General features: G+C 44.4%; 1 protein-coding gene across 4 annotated transcripts in view; it reads left to right on the top strand.

Moving 5' to 3' along the window:
* The window catches only part of PRDM5 (PR/SET domain 5), a 328,080-nt gene that overhangs the window by 31,896 nt on the left and 281,494 nt on the right, over nucleotides 1–14,690 (top strand). For all 4 annotated transcript variants that reach the window (XM_073603356.1, XM_073603364.1, XM_073603346.1 and 1 more), the window contains exon 3: nucleotides 7,124–7,246. In XM_073603356.1, the coding sequence (XP_073459457.1) occupies nucleotides 7,124–7,246 (123 nt within the window). The remainder of the gene's footprint in view (nucleotides 1–7,123; nucleotides 7,247–14,690) is intronic.

Raw genomic sequence — 14,690 nt, 5'->3', positions numbered from 1 at the left:
TGTGACCACCTGTGCTCTAGTTCTGGTGCGCCACCCCTGCTTCCAGGGAGTAGATTCTGGAAGAGGGGTAGTGCCTGGAACTGGAGTGGCAGGCAGCTCATGTGGGTGTCCTTACCAATCCCCAATTGGTATTGGCAGGGGGCGGGCCTCCTATATAAGCTGAGGTAATATGCCACTGGGGAGAGATGCCGGCTGAGTGAAGTGAGAAATGGAGTACTAGGCAGCAGCAGGAGTGTACCCCCATCTGGGGGGGTGTACCGATAATAGGAGAAGGCCTGGGGAGAGCTGTGAAGGAACTTTGCCTCTACACGGTCATTGGCAATGTCTTTATCACCACACGGTCGGTGGAAAAGAACTCCTGGAGCAGAGGGGCAGGTGAAGCTGTCGGAACATATGGTCTGGTCAAGTTCCTCATCAAGGACTCAGGGCAGTGGAAGGTTGGTGAGTGTTACCACAGTGGAGGGCTGGAGGTGCCAGGAAGCCTGTGAGGGAACTTTGCTTTTACGCAGTCATTAGCAAAGTCTTTGTCACACACGGTGAATGATGACGAGTCCTGGATCAGAGGAGAGACTGTGGGGATCTTTGTCAAATCGATGTAGCCTGAGGGCACAGGATTTGCAAGTTGGGCTGGCTGGGAACAGTAGTCCACCATCCATATCAATGTTTTTAAACTACTAGGCCTTTGGGGAGAGGTACTGCAGGCCTCAGGCCTAGTAGCAGCGAGCAACCAGAGCCTGTTTAGGGGCTTATTCAGAGTGGGTCCTTATTGCTCAAAAGAAGATGTGACATTAATTTACCTCAGTATTCATAAGGTTGTGCAGGGGGACACAAGTTTGTGCTGGAGCAGGAGTTCTAAGACCATCGCTGTTACACGGTCAATAGTGATGTCTCCATTCTGGAATTCTTGGAAGTAAAAGTCTGCGGGAGTTTCACAGGGGAGGAGAAACAGTCTGCATGGAGATGCAGGAGGAGATTCATACTCTGCATAAATGCACATCCAATCTTCTGGCTCTAACTATGTGCTGTTGTGCTTAATCTTAAAATATGATGGCAATTAAAGATTCTATGGGCATCCCATATCCCTATTCCCTATCCAAGTTGTACCCCCCTATAAAACAGCAAAAAATAAGATTTTTATAACAGCTTACCTGTAAAATCCTTTTCTTGGAGTACATCACGGGACACAGAGTAGCCATAGTAATTACTATGTGGGTTATAGGCCACCTTCAGATGATGTACATTGGCACACCCAAGACAGGTTGTCCCTCCCTATATAATCCCTCCCACACAGGGAGTACCTCAGTTTTTGTAGCAAAGCAATATACACATATCCCAAAAGAGGGGAGGGACCTCTGTGTCCCGTGATGTACTCCAAGAAAAGGATTTTAAAGGTAAGCTGTTATAAAAATCCTATTTTCTTTATCGTACAGGTCACCGGACACGGAGCAGCCATAGTAATTACTATGTGGGATGTCCCAAAGCAATACCATCTGAGGGGAGGGAGACACAGAAATAAAGCAGGCCGCCATTGGACATGAGGACCTATACTGCTGCCCGCAGCATACTGTGCCCAAAGGCGGCATCCTCATGCCCTTTTACATCCACCTGATACAATTTTGTGAATGTATGGACCGAAGACCAAGTTGCAGCCTTGCATATCTGAGTCATGGATGCTTGGTGATGCACTGCGCAGGAAGCACTTACTGCTCTGGTAGAGTGGGCTCTCACTTGAAAGGGTGGGATTTTCCTTTTCAAACTATAAGCCTGTATAATAACCTGCCAAATCCACTTAGAAATAGTAGACTTTGATGCTGCCTGCCCCTTCCTGGGACCTTCTGGAAGCACAAACAAAGCATCAGTTTTCTGTATCTGTGCTGTCGCTTTCAGATAGACTCTGACTGCTCTCACTACATCAAGCAAGTGCAATGACTTCTCCTCCGTAGAACTAGGTTTTGGAAAAACAAAGGCAGGATAACATCTTGGTTCAGATGAAGCCCTGATACCACCTTAGGTAGAAAAGTTATTTGATTGTTCACAAGGACGGGGTGGTGTTGCGTCCTCACCCTGTCCTTGTGAACAATCAAATATGGCTCTTTACAAGAAAAAGCAGCCAACTCTGATACTCTTCTAGCAGAAGAGATAGCAACCAGAAAAAACAATTTTCTTGTCACAAGGACCAATGGAATATGTCGTATCAGCTCAAAAGGCTGTTTTTGTAGTGCCATGGGCACAGGGGAGATCTAACTGGCGGATTTATACACATTACCCCTTGTATAAAGGCCCGGATTAGAGAATGAAGCAAACGGTCTTTGAAATAACACTGATAAGGCCAAGATCTGACCCTTGATAGTACTCAGAGCCAACTTCATTTCTACTCCCAGCTGTAGAAAGGCAAAAATTTTACCTATGACATACTTCCGAGGATGCCATCTCTTGGATTCACACCAAGAAACATAAGACCTCCAGACCTTATAGTAAATGACTCTGGAGGCCGGCTTCCTAGCATTAATCTATTCTTTAGAATATGGGCTTCAATAGCCAAACCTTTAAACTTAGCATTTGTAAGGTAGGATGGGACACTGGTCCCTGCGAGAACAGGTCTGGACGCAGCGGAAGAGACCAAGGGTCCCCTACTGCCATCCTTACGATCTCGGCATACCAGGATCTTTTGGGCCATGCCGGGGCTACCAGAATCACCTGCTTCCCCTCCTGCTTGATCCTGCGCAGAAGACGCATTATCAACTAAACTGGAGGGAACGCATAAATCAGAGAAAACTGATCTCATGGGGTCACTAACGCATCTGTTCCACATGCGAGAGGATCCCTTGTCCTTGACACAAATTGATCAATTTTTTGTTGAATCTGGACGCTAATAGGTCCACATCCGGGGTGCCCCATCTTTGGCAAATTACCTGAACGATGTCGGGGTGTAGAGACCATTCCCCTGGAAACAGCTGCTGACGGCTTAAGAAATCTGCCAGCCAATTCTCTACCCCCGGAATGAAAACTGCAGATAGGCAATGTACATATCTCTCTGCCCAAGCCAGAATATGGTTCACCTCCCTTTGGGCTGAGTGACTTCTGGTTCCCCCTTGGTGATTGATGTAGGCCACTGCCATAGCATTGTCAGATTGAATCCTGACGGGTCAATCCTGTAACCTGGATGTCCAGGCCCATAGAGCCAGACGTGCTGCCCGAATCTCCAGGATGTTGATGGGAAAGGTCTTTTCGACTTTGGACCACTTCCTTTGGACCGTAGTCCCCTCTAGGACTGCTCCCCAGCCTGACAGACTGGCATCTGTCATCACAATCTTCCAAGTAACTGGCATAAAGGATTTTCCCTTTTTGCAAATTCTTGGCTACCAACCACCAACTGAGATTCTGATGAACTCTTGGGGTCAGATAAATCAGTAAGTCCAAGTCTCTGAAAACTGCAAAAGCCTTCCCCCCACCCGATCGAGCGGGGGCCCTCCTTCACAGGGAGGCCTTGGGACTCTGCCTTGTAGGCTTTTGTCCCCAGGGCTTCTTCGGCCCCTGGGTTTGACCTTGAGGTTTACCTCTAGGACCTGACGGCGGAGGCCGTCGCGACTACCTGAAGGCTGTTGCCCCTGATCCTGGAGAGGACGAGCGTTTAAAGGGAGGACGTTTACTTTTCCTTTTAACTGGCAAAAGGGTACTTTTGCCACCTGAAATCTTCTGAAAGTATTTGTCCAAATCCTCCCCGAACAGCCGTTCCCCATGAAAGGGGAACCCAGTCAACAGCCTTTTGCATGGTGATTTGGCTGACCAGTGCTTTTGCCACAGACTTCTGCGCATCTGTACTAGCGAGAGATCGAGGCATAATGCCTGATGAATAGAGTCTTTAATAGTGTCAACCGCAAAACATAAGGCCCTGGGCAGATCAGCCATGTCCCAGGCCTGTTGAGCAGGCACATATTTTATATCCTGCTTCATTTGGTCCTTCAAGGATTGACAAATGACAATTGCCGCCACTGCAGGGTGAGTCCGCACCGGCCATTGCAAAGGAGGTTTTAAGCAAAGATTCCAGTCTCTTATCTACTGGTTCCCTAAACACCTGAACATTGTCCACTGGACAAGTAAGACTCTTATTCACGCAAGAAATAGCGGCGTCAACCGCTGGCACACCCCATTTCTTGGTGAATTTTTCCTCCATAGGATACAGTAAAGAAAACTTTTTAGGAGGAAGAAAATGCTTATCTGGGTGCTCCCAATCAGCATATATAAGCTGTTCCAATAACGGGTGGAGTGGAAAAGCATGTAAAGCCTGAGGGGGCTTTAGAGAACCCAAAGAGGAAACTGAAGTTTCGTCCGCCTCGGCAGAGGTTAATTTATATGATTAGGGGAATCGCTGAGCAGATTAGCGATCCCCCCTATTTCCTCCTGATGGCTAGAGAGTGGGGAGAGGTCAGCTGAACTCAACCAGAGCCACTGCACTGAACATCATCTTATTGTGAGGCAAGGTAAGCAAACATCAGGCATGTCTTAGATTTTCACACCCTCTAGTGGTGAAAGATAGGCAAGACACCATTTACTCACATAGGAAGAAATCCATAGGTGTTCCTTAGGATTGTCTTCACTTACCTTTTCCCCGCCGCAGGATACTGCTGGAGACTAGACAGACCCAACCTTCACCCATCATGGTGGGCTAAGTCATGACAGATCTTCAGGGACTGGGACCCCACTTACGGGGTCCTCTTTCCTGGACCTGTATAGCACCCTGCCAGAAAACCTTTAGGTATTCAGAAGAAAGACCAAAGTGCTGGATCCCAGGGTCCAGCTCTCCAAGCAGAAGCATTACAGGCATAACTCCGTTCTTCTTCCACGAGGCCCGGGTACCATCCCTTAACCTCTTCAAGGCACCTTGAATGGATCCGGTTACATAGCCCCTTGACCCAGTAAGGATCCTATAGCGGAGCTTTCTTTAGCACTTCTTTACCCGTGACCAACACCTTAGACACTGGTGAAAAAATTGAGGTACTCCATTTTATGGGAGGGGTTATATAGGGAGGGACATCCTGTCTTGGGTGTGCCAGTGTCCATCACCTGAATGTGGCCTATAACCCACATAGTAATTACTATGGCTGCTCTGTGTCCCGTGATGTACGATAAAGAAACTAAACCAGCAAAAGACTGTACATTGTCTCTGCAAGTGATGTATGAAATCTGGCAGTGGGGTGAATTGGTGGATCGCTACATAGCATTATGAGAAGATGTCGCATGGAGTGTAACTATTAGCATCATCACCGCTGATCTGTTTATTTGCAAACTTGTAGCATGTCACTGAGAACCTGCCCACACCTAGTCCTGCCCATTGCTTTCTGGATTGACAGTACTGCCTCTATTGCTGAAACCCTTTCACTGTGAGCTGCAGTGTCTGGGATAGAGAATGTACAAGACACAAATATATGAGGATTGGGCTGACTCAACAGAGGTAAAAGAAACATACTTTTTTATTTATGAGGCTCTTGCATCACATAATAACTAGATTTGAAACCTGTTTAGACTGCCATGCAGACGCCGTTGGATGTACATTAATCACAGATTTTTTAATATAGCTTCTATGAATGAAAACAGTCTCTGAATGGAGGATGAATGAAAGGTCCACCTCCTCTATTCAGAGATCATTTTCAATGCATAAAAGCTATAGTACAGCTTCTGTGAATGGAGGATAACAGAAAGGGTAGGCATATACAGCACTCTTGATGAGTCCAAATGACAGGTCCTTCGGCTCTATTACCTCCCACTGCATCGGAAGCTTACCGTTGGGGGTAGTGGGTTATTGAAAGAAAATGATTTCAAGAAACACATCTGATAGTGAGTCATGTTCGTTGTGCTGTGATTTTTTTTTTTATTAAACTTATATTTTAATAACCACTGTATTTTTTATTTATTTACTATTGAATTAATTTAAAATCAAAAGTTAGCCACAAATTATAACAAGGGGCTACAAGACTAAAGGGATGAAAAAATGAAAAATTTTCTTTTGAGAGGGCATGTATGAGCTTTGTCACTGGTCTCTGCTTTCTAGCTTTTCTAATTTTTCTGTGTTGCTTGATTCTTGTCGCTCATCTAACCTCTTGTCATTCCTTTCTTCTTTGTTTTCCACTGCCTTAACATTGGACTTTTTCTATGTTAAAGGTTGAAAGTCTGTCATTTGCTACCATATCTACAAATACGGGAGACAATTGTTACATTTAAAGTGTTATTTATATAGTGCCGACAATTATGCAGCTATTTACATATATATTGTACATTCACATCAGTCCCTGCCCTCAAGAGGCTTAGGTCCCTATCTCACATTCATACATATTAGGGCTAATATAGACAGGAGCCAAATAACCTACCAGCATGTATTTCATTTACTGGAAGAGTGTGAAAGAAAGTTATGAGAATTTTGTAACTGAAATCTAAAATAAGGTTTTTAAAGATTTTGTGAAAGGAATTTGTTAATCAGAAAATGCAAAACAGTTGTAAATATCCAAGCAATGGCAGACACCTTAAATGACCTGGTCGTGTAAAAAATCACAGGAAAAAAGATTGAAGAATCTTCTAAGGAAATACAGGGGGCAGAAGAATAAGAAAGGCCGAGTACTAGATGGCTTAATGAAGTGAAACAGGACCAAATAGATCTACAAGTCAGTAAATGGAGATGTAGGGCAATAAATAGTGTAGAAAATGCAGGAGGCTAGGTCCCATCAAGGGCTGTAGTGAGCAAGAGATTCTGTCTATTATCCATGTACCTTTTTCCCGACATATACATTTTGTAATATTTTGTGCATGGGAAATCATTCTTTCCTACATTTGCTAATGACAGTCATTTATTAAAATGTAATAAAAAAAATTGAAAAAGAAAATAATAGATCATATTCAATATAAGGTGGAATAATTCCTCTAAAAACATATGAAAAGTTCTTATATATTGGTATAGGGCAGATTTATTCAGACAAAACAAAATCTATGCTTCCACTATAAAGAATGGCTAATTATCTATTACATGCTTTAGAAAAGTCCCCTTCCAGTATTAATATACATAAGCAGTTACTTTCTTACATGGTTACTTTTTTCTAGAAAACATTCTGTATTCAAATTATGTCTTTTTCAGGTCAGAGGAAATAAAGGAGAAGTTCTGTATGTTTTAGATGCCACAAATCCACGCCATTCCAATTGGTTACGCTTTGTCCATGAAGCACCATCACAGGAGCAGAAGAATTTGGCAGCTATCCAGGTCACTTTTTCTTAAATACTTTAATGTGATGGGCATTCTGTTTTATAACAAGTGTAATTTCTTATTGCAAATAGTTTACATTTTATTTAGTAAAAGTCTGACTTAGTTATGTTTATATGTGTAATGGTATGTAATATTTCTCTTATATGTTAGTCTGGAATTTAGGTCCATAGCATATGTATTGGCATGTTAAAGGTTAGGGAGATATAAAGGCCTCTTTTTAATCCAGTTAAGTGTTTATCCAATGAAATAATTAAAAGTCTTTTCAATAGCACTTCAACCTGCTTTGTACTATTCTCTTTCAATCCTTCGCACATTAATAACAGGCAGATTAGGATAAAAATGGGCATCACTGAAAGCCAATCAGGCTATTGCATTGTACAGTGCTGTGTTTCTAACAAACTGAGCTTTTTGATTTAATGATGGAGCAAATGTGTGACCTCAGTAGTGAGCTGTGCTCCATTGCTAGCTAATAACAGTCTTGGCCAAACTGTATTGCTTTGACTATAGTAAAGACAAATGAACCAGATATCTAGATTAAAAAACAGGTAAACAAAATTACAAATTCTTGACAGGTAAGGCGGTTCATGTATATGTATTTCAGTTGTATTTTTAACAGTTTATCAATACTTATACTGTATTTTAAGATAAGTATCAAAATATGGTGGCTTTTTAAATGAAAATTGTTGACTTATGTGCAGTATATAACTGAATACCTGAAAGGTATAGAATGAAATGTGCATTAGTAATAAAGACAGCATTATTAAAAGCATGTATGCATGTATTGTTTAAAGTGTAAGGTCAGACTGAAACTAAAATCTCTAAATCTACTTGCATCCATGATCTAAGACCAGGGATCTCCAAACAACGGCCCTCCAGCTGTCGCGGAACTACATGTCCCATGAGGCATTGTGAAACTCTGACATTCACAGACATGACTAGGCATGATGGGAATTGTAGTCAGGGCCGTCTTTAATTTTGATTGGGCCCTGGGCAAACATTTTCTTGGGGCCCCCCTCCATTCTGAGACATACAAAAAATAGCAGGTAGACTCAAAATCAGTTTACTGCAGCAGATCACGCAGCGATTGCAATTGTTTGCCAGAGGTTACAGCCTATCATTACTGCTCAATGGCTGGTTTCTAGAGGTTACAACACATAATTTCTGCTTGCCGATTGGTTGCTAGAGGTTAATGTACATTATTAGCGCTCACTAATTGGTTGCTAGGGGTTACAGTACATCATTAGCACTTACTGATTGGTTGCTAGAGATTAAAGCAGATCACTACTGTTTGCTGATTGGTTGCTAGAGGTTCATGCACATCATTACCTCTCACTGAGCAGTGGAGCAATCCCAAATAATTGAGCAAGTAAAGGGGCACATTAATACACATACTACAGGAGAGGTTCAGAGACTGCGGACATACTGCAGAAGACAATCAGAGACTGTGGACATACTGCAGGAGACAATCAGAGACTGCGGACATACTGCAGGAGATTACCAGAGACTGCGGACATACTGCAGGAGACAATCAGAGACTGCGGACATACTGCAGGAGACAATCAGAGACTGCGGACATACTGCAGGAGACAATCAGAGGCTGCGGACATACTGCAGGAGACAATCAGAGACTGCAGAAATACTGCAGGAGACACTCAGGGACTGCGGACATACTGCAGGAGATTACCAGAGACTGCGGACATACTGCAGGAGACAATCAGAGACTGCGGACATACTACAGGAGACAATCAGAGACTGCGGACATACTGCAGGACATTACCAGAGACTGCGGACATACTGCAGGAGACAATCAGAGACTGCGGACATACTGCAGGAGACAATCAGAGACTGCGGACATACTGCAGGACATTACCAGAGACTGCGGACATACTGCAGGAGACAATCAGAGACTGCGGACATACTGCAGGAGACAATCAGAGACTGCGGACATACTGCAGGAGACAATCGGAGACTGCGGACATACTGCAGGAGACAATCAGAGACTGCGGACATACTGCAGGAGACAATCAGAGACTGCGGAAATACTGCAGGAGACAATCAGAGACTGCGGACATACTGCAGGAGACAATCAGAGACTGCGGACATACTGCAGGAGACAATCAGAGACTGCGGACATACTGCAGGAGACAATCAGAGACTGAAGAAATACTGCAGGAGACAATCAGAGACTGCGGAAATACTGCAGGAGATAGAGACTGCAGACATTATACAGGGGATGGTCAGAGAACTTTCAGCAATGCACAGCTTTACAGTTAAATAACACAGCTCAGGGTTTAAACAGTCAGGCATTCTATGGTTGTAAGGACATACCTGGCCAGCCAAACTTACTACATACATTCAGGACTGTGGGGCGGGGCTTCCACTCTCTGCTCTCACTAAAGCAGCTGGGAGCTCCACTGATGCTTTGTTGGGTGGGCCCACATCACCCGTGAATGGTCGCCCCGATGACAGCTTTGCAAAGCGCACAGAGGACACGGGAGGATGTATTCCGCGCTAGCCAGCTGAGAGGGGCGGGGCCGGGAGCTCCACTGACGCTCTGACCCCGCCCACGTGCAGTCTGTGTACTGGGAATAGAGCGCCTGTAGTGAGAGCCAGTGATCGGAGTGGGAGTGTCATTGGAGCTCCGGGCCCCGCCCCCGAACCTCTGTATTCACCAGCCAGTATAGAGGGGGCGGGGCCGGAAGCTCCACTGACAGTCGCACTCCGATCACTGGCTCTCATTACAGAAGCTCTTTTCCGAGTACACAGGCTGCACGTGGGCGGGGTCAGAGCGTCAGTGGAGCTCCCGGCCCCGCCCCCTCTCAGCTGGCTAGCGAGGAATACATCCTCCCGTGTCCTCTGTGCGCTCTGCAAAGCTGTGATCGGGGCCCCAATTCACGGCTAGCGCGGGCCCCCCAACAAAGATTGGGCCCGGGGCAAGTGCCCCGTTTGCCCTGCGCTAAAGACGGCCCTGATTGTAGTTCCTGAACAACTGGGGGGCCATAGCTTGGAGACCCCTGATCTAAGACTAACCTATCTAGCCTTGTAAAGCAAAAATCGCTATACATACCTTTTCTGAAGCTGCTCCACTCCAGTCTCCAGCAGCAGGAGCTGTGTACAGGAGACAGCCGACAATGGCTGGGAAATGCCTGAGAAGTCACGTCACCCATAGAGTTACTATGGGGCTTCCATTGTCGGCTGCCTCTTCTGCACCTGCATACACAGAGAAGCCATCAATGACAGCTCAGCATAGGTCTATTCCAGAGTGGCTTCACAAAAGGTATGTATAGTGATTTTTCTCTTTATAGGTCTAGATAGATTAGTCTTAGATTGTGGCTGCGAGTAGATTTTGAGATTTTTTGAGACAGGTAAAGAGAGCAGGAAAGAAACACGAGTGGAGCAGAAAGCGGGGGGGGGGGGGGGGGGGGGTCGGGGATAGGGAATAAGAAACTGCATCATGGAAGGAAAAGTTTACAGCAGCAAACAATCAAGGGGCCCTGGTAGATCAGAGGGGTGCAATGCGATGTTACTCAGGAAATATCACTACAGGCTGTCCAACCCAGTGAGGGCAGGGTCTACTCTTCTGAATAGAAGAAGTCCAACCAATAGAGCCATGTTTTATTGAAATGAATGGACATCCCTTTGAGAGAGCTGGTTAAATCTTCCATGTGGATGAGCCAAAGCTGGACTGTGGGCATGTGGCTGAGCCAAAGCTGGACTGTGGGCACTTGCTGGAATGCAAGAGCGAGCTGCATTAACCAAATACATAATAACTGAGTTTTTATATGTTTTGATGGGGAAATCTTTCTGATGGAAGAGAGATAAAAATCCTGATCTCATGGTACACGGTGATCGGTGAGCCTTTGGGCTAGCGTTTGCACTTGGGTCCAGAAGTTATGTAGTTGAGGGCACAACCAAAATATATGCAACGCCAACAAGTATCCAGGATGGTCAACTTAACAATATTTGTATTTAAAGCAGAGTGACAGAATGCCTGTGGTCAGTAGGAGATAATGTTCGGGTACTGGTTTCTTTGCCCAACTTTTTCCCTGCAGTTAAAATAAAGAACAGCAAATGGCCTTACCTACCACATCTTCTTTCTTGTACCTCTTTCCTTGCACGTAGCTATTGGCTTGCCTGTACAAGCTTGGGGTCAAAGTCGGTATGTCCCCTGATTAACCTTTCACATGGAGCTATAAAAAAGATTATCTAGGGCAGGGGTTTAAGCAGCATAAGTAAAGATGGCATAATATTAAAGAAAAAAAAAAACAGATTTTATTGGGGCTTTTTACCTGACACTGCAGATAAAACATACAGAATCAGTGATGTAATTTGTGGTATTGTTTAACAATGGTTTGGATTTAATGTGCTCATCTAGGACATCAGTTTGATTAACAACTTTTTAATCTTTGAAATCCTTAGCAGTTTTAGCAATGCACAGTGAAGATATGTTCTTTCTCGCTTTTAGATACAAAAGCCATTGCTAATGTTTTAATGTGAGACCCCTTTACATTTTATTTAGTAAGCTCTTCTAATATTATATAACGAGACTATCACAGTACCGCAGATTGCAATGAAAGAAACTTAAAGAGAGGACCTTCGATAAGCTACTTATTTGAATTTACATATTGCTGAACTGTTTGGTGAACACAGCAAATCTACTACAAGTCTTTATAACTACAAAGAGAAGATTAACTTGTAATGGAACACAAGTTGTAAAAATGAGATAGAATTTGTGTCAAGGGTACTCGGAGGACAGAATTAGCTTGTCTTCTTGATGTGTGTATTTTAAAGACTGCTAATTTCAAGGTTATCAAACCTACAAAGAAAATATTTTTTGCCATTTTTGATGATGCTAACGGCATTTAAGCTTTCAGTGACTACAGACTAATTAAAATGCAATGTAAAATGTTAAGATAAAACAAATAGCACTGTTAGAAATCATTCAAACATTCCTAATGGCCTACCACACTGAGCTTTGTACTAACTAGGGACACAAGTCAAGAAACATTTCTTTTTTTACAGCTTATGTAAGTTTGCCTTATATTTAAAAGCAGTTCTATTATTGATAACTCAAAACAAACCACTTAGGCCCCTTTCACACTTGTGCGACTTGTCCTGCGACTTGGCACTGCAAGTCGCAGGGCAAGTCGTACCCCACGATTTCCAATGAGTACCATTCATATCTGTGCGACTTCAAGTCCCATCGACTCCAAAGTAGTCCTTGTACTACTTTGATCTGACTTTGATGTGAATTACACAAGCATTCCCTGAAATCGCGGCAAAATCACGGCCGCGAAATCGTGGCAAAATTGCGCGACTTTGAAGTCGAGGTAGTGTGAAAGGTGCCTTAGGAAGATCAGAGGTGTTTTTCTACTTTTTACATTGGTGACCATTAGACCTGTACAAAATTGCAGCAAAAACGTGGCAAAAAAAATTTGACTTTCTGCCTGAAAACAAAACGCGCAGGTGTGAATGCAGCCTAAGGCCCCTTTCACACTTGTAGGACTTGTCCTGTGACTTGGGACTGCAAAGACTTCCTGACAACCCTGGCCGTTGGTCGTCGGGGTCTGTGGGCAGGGGGGCTAATCGGAATCTGGAAGGGGGCTCCCAGATCCCGGCCCCCCACCCTATGTGAATGAGTATGGGATACATTGTATCATTCATCTAAAAAGTGTCAAAAATAAAATGCAGTACACAGGTTTTTAAAGTAATTTATTCCTCTCTTCGGACTTTCTCTCCCTTCTCCAGCTCTTCTCCCTCTTCTGGCGATGTCTTCTGCCTCTGCCGAGTCTTCTAGCTCTCTCCGGTTCTTCTCCCTCTGTCTGCTGTCTTCTGCCTCTGCCGGGTCTTTTCCGCTGTCTTCTCGCTCTTTTTCTGGGTCTTCACGCTCTGTTCTTCTTCTGATGTTGACGCGACACTCTCTCCCGCTCTAATGTTAGGTACGCGGTGTGCCACTACTTATATTGGCATGGGGCGGGGTCACCGAGTGACGTCATACGGTGGCCCCACCCCTTATGACGTCACCACCCCATCATGCATCGGGCGATCTGGGAGTCCCCTTGTTAAAGGGGGCTTCCAGATTCCCATAAGCCCCCCTTGCCCGCAGACCCCGACAACCAACGGCCAGGATTGTTAGGAAGAGGCCCTTGTCCTCATCAACATGGGGAGAAGGTGCTTTTGGGTGGGGGGCGCAGGGCCACCCACCCCCCATGTTGAGGGCATGTGGCCTGGTACGGTTCAGGAGAAGGAGTCCCCACCGCCTTTCTTGACCTGCTGGGCCTGGTATGCTCTTGGAGAGGAAAACCATGCCGTTTTTTTTTTACATTTTGCGCAGAGTTTCCTTTTAAGATCATCAGAGCACAAGTTATATGCCAAAGTCGCATCAGTTAAGACGGCGATCCGACTTCAGTGATATTCAATGGGCTGAAGTAGGATCAAAGTCAGACCAAAGTAGTGCAGGGACTACTTTGAAGTCGGCATGACGTGAAGTCGTACTAATATGAATGATTGTTATTGGAAATCATGGGAAAGACTTGTCATGTGACTTTGCAGTCGCAGGACAAGGTCTACAAGTGTGAAATGGGCCTTAGGCTGCATTCACACCTGAGCGTTTCATTTTCAGGCAGAAAGTCACATTTTTTTGCTGCGTTTATGCTGCAATTTTGTACAGGTCAAATGCTCACCAATGTAAAAAGTAGAAAAACACCTCTAATCTTCCTAAGGCACCTTTCACACTACCTCGACTTCAAAGTCACGCGATTTTGCCACAATTTCGCGGCCGTGATTTTGCAGCGATTTCAGGGAATGTCTGTGTAACTCAAATCAAAGTCGGACCAAAGTAGTACAGGGACTACTTTGAAGTCGGTGTGAATTGAAGTCGCACAGATATGAATGATACTCATTGAAAATCATGGGGTACGGCTTTTCATGTGACATTGCAGTCCCAAGTCCCAGGACAAGTCGAACAAGTGTGAAAGGGGCCTAAAAAGAAGCTCCAGAACTTGTTTGAGCTTCAGTTGTTTTGGAGCTTCTAGCTTCAGGCTTTTGGAGTGGAGATGTGAACCATCTCCATAGAGAATAATTGATTTTTTCCCCTTCAGCGTTTTGTAGCTTGAGGCTTCAAGCTACAAAATGCTCAGGAGTGAATGGGGCCTGAGTGTATCAATTCTCCTGTGCAAATATGAGTGTCAACATAATAACATGTGAATATACAATAAAATGATACATTCATATGTATTTCGTCGTGTAGTAATATAAATCCCGTGTTTGAGTGCAGTCAAATATTTAATTTATGAAAATGTCAGAAAAAAGTTGTAACTTGTTGAGTCTTCACAAATTCTCAAAAATCTGTGCTTTGTATCTATTCACCTCAGTGCTCCTCCATAAGAAATGCACTTACCTCACAGAGTGTGAACTCACACTTAAGTTTGGTCAAATAAAG

The sequence above is a fragment of the Aquarana catesbeiana genome, linkage group LG01 (assembly GCF_042186555.1).
Source record: "Aquarana catesbeiana isolate 2022-GZ linkage group LG01, ASM4218655v1, whole genome shotgun sequence".
In the NCBI taxonomy this organism is placed as follows: Eukaryota; Metazoa; Chordata; class Amphibia; order Anura; family Ranidae; genus Aquarana; species Aquarana catesbeiana.
This window is presented reverse-complemented; position numbering and strand designations above follow the sequence as displayed.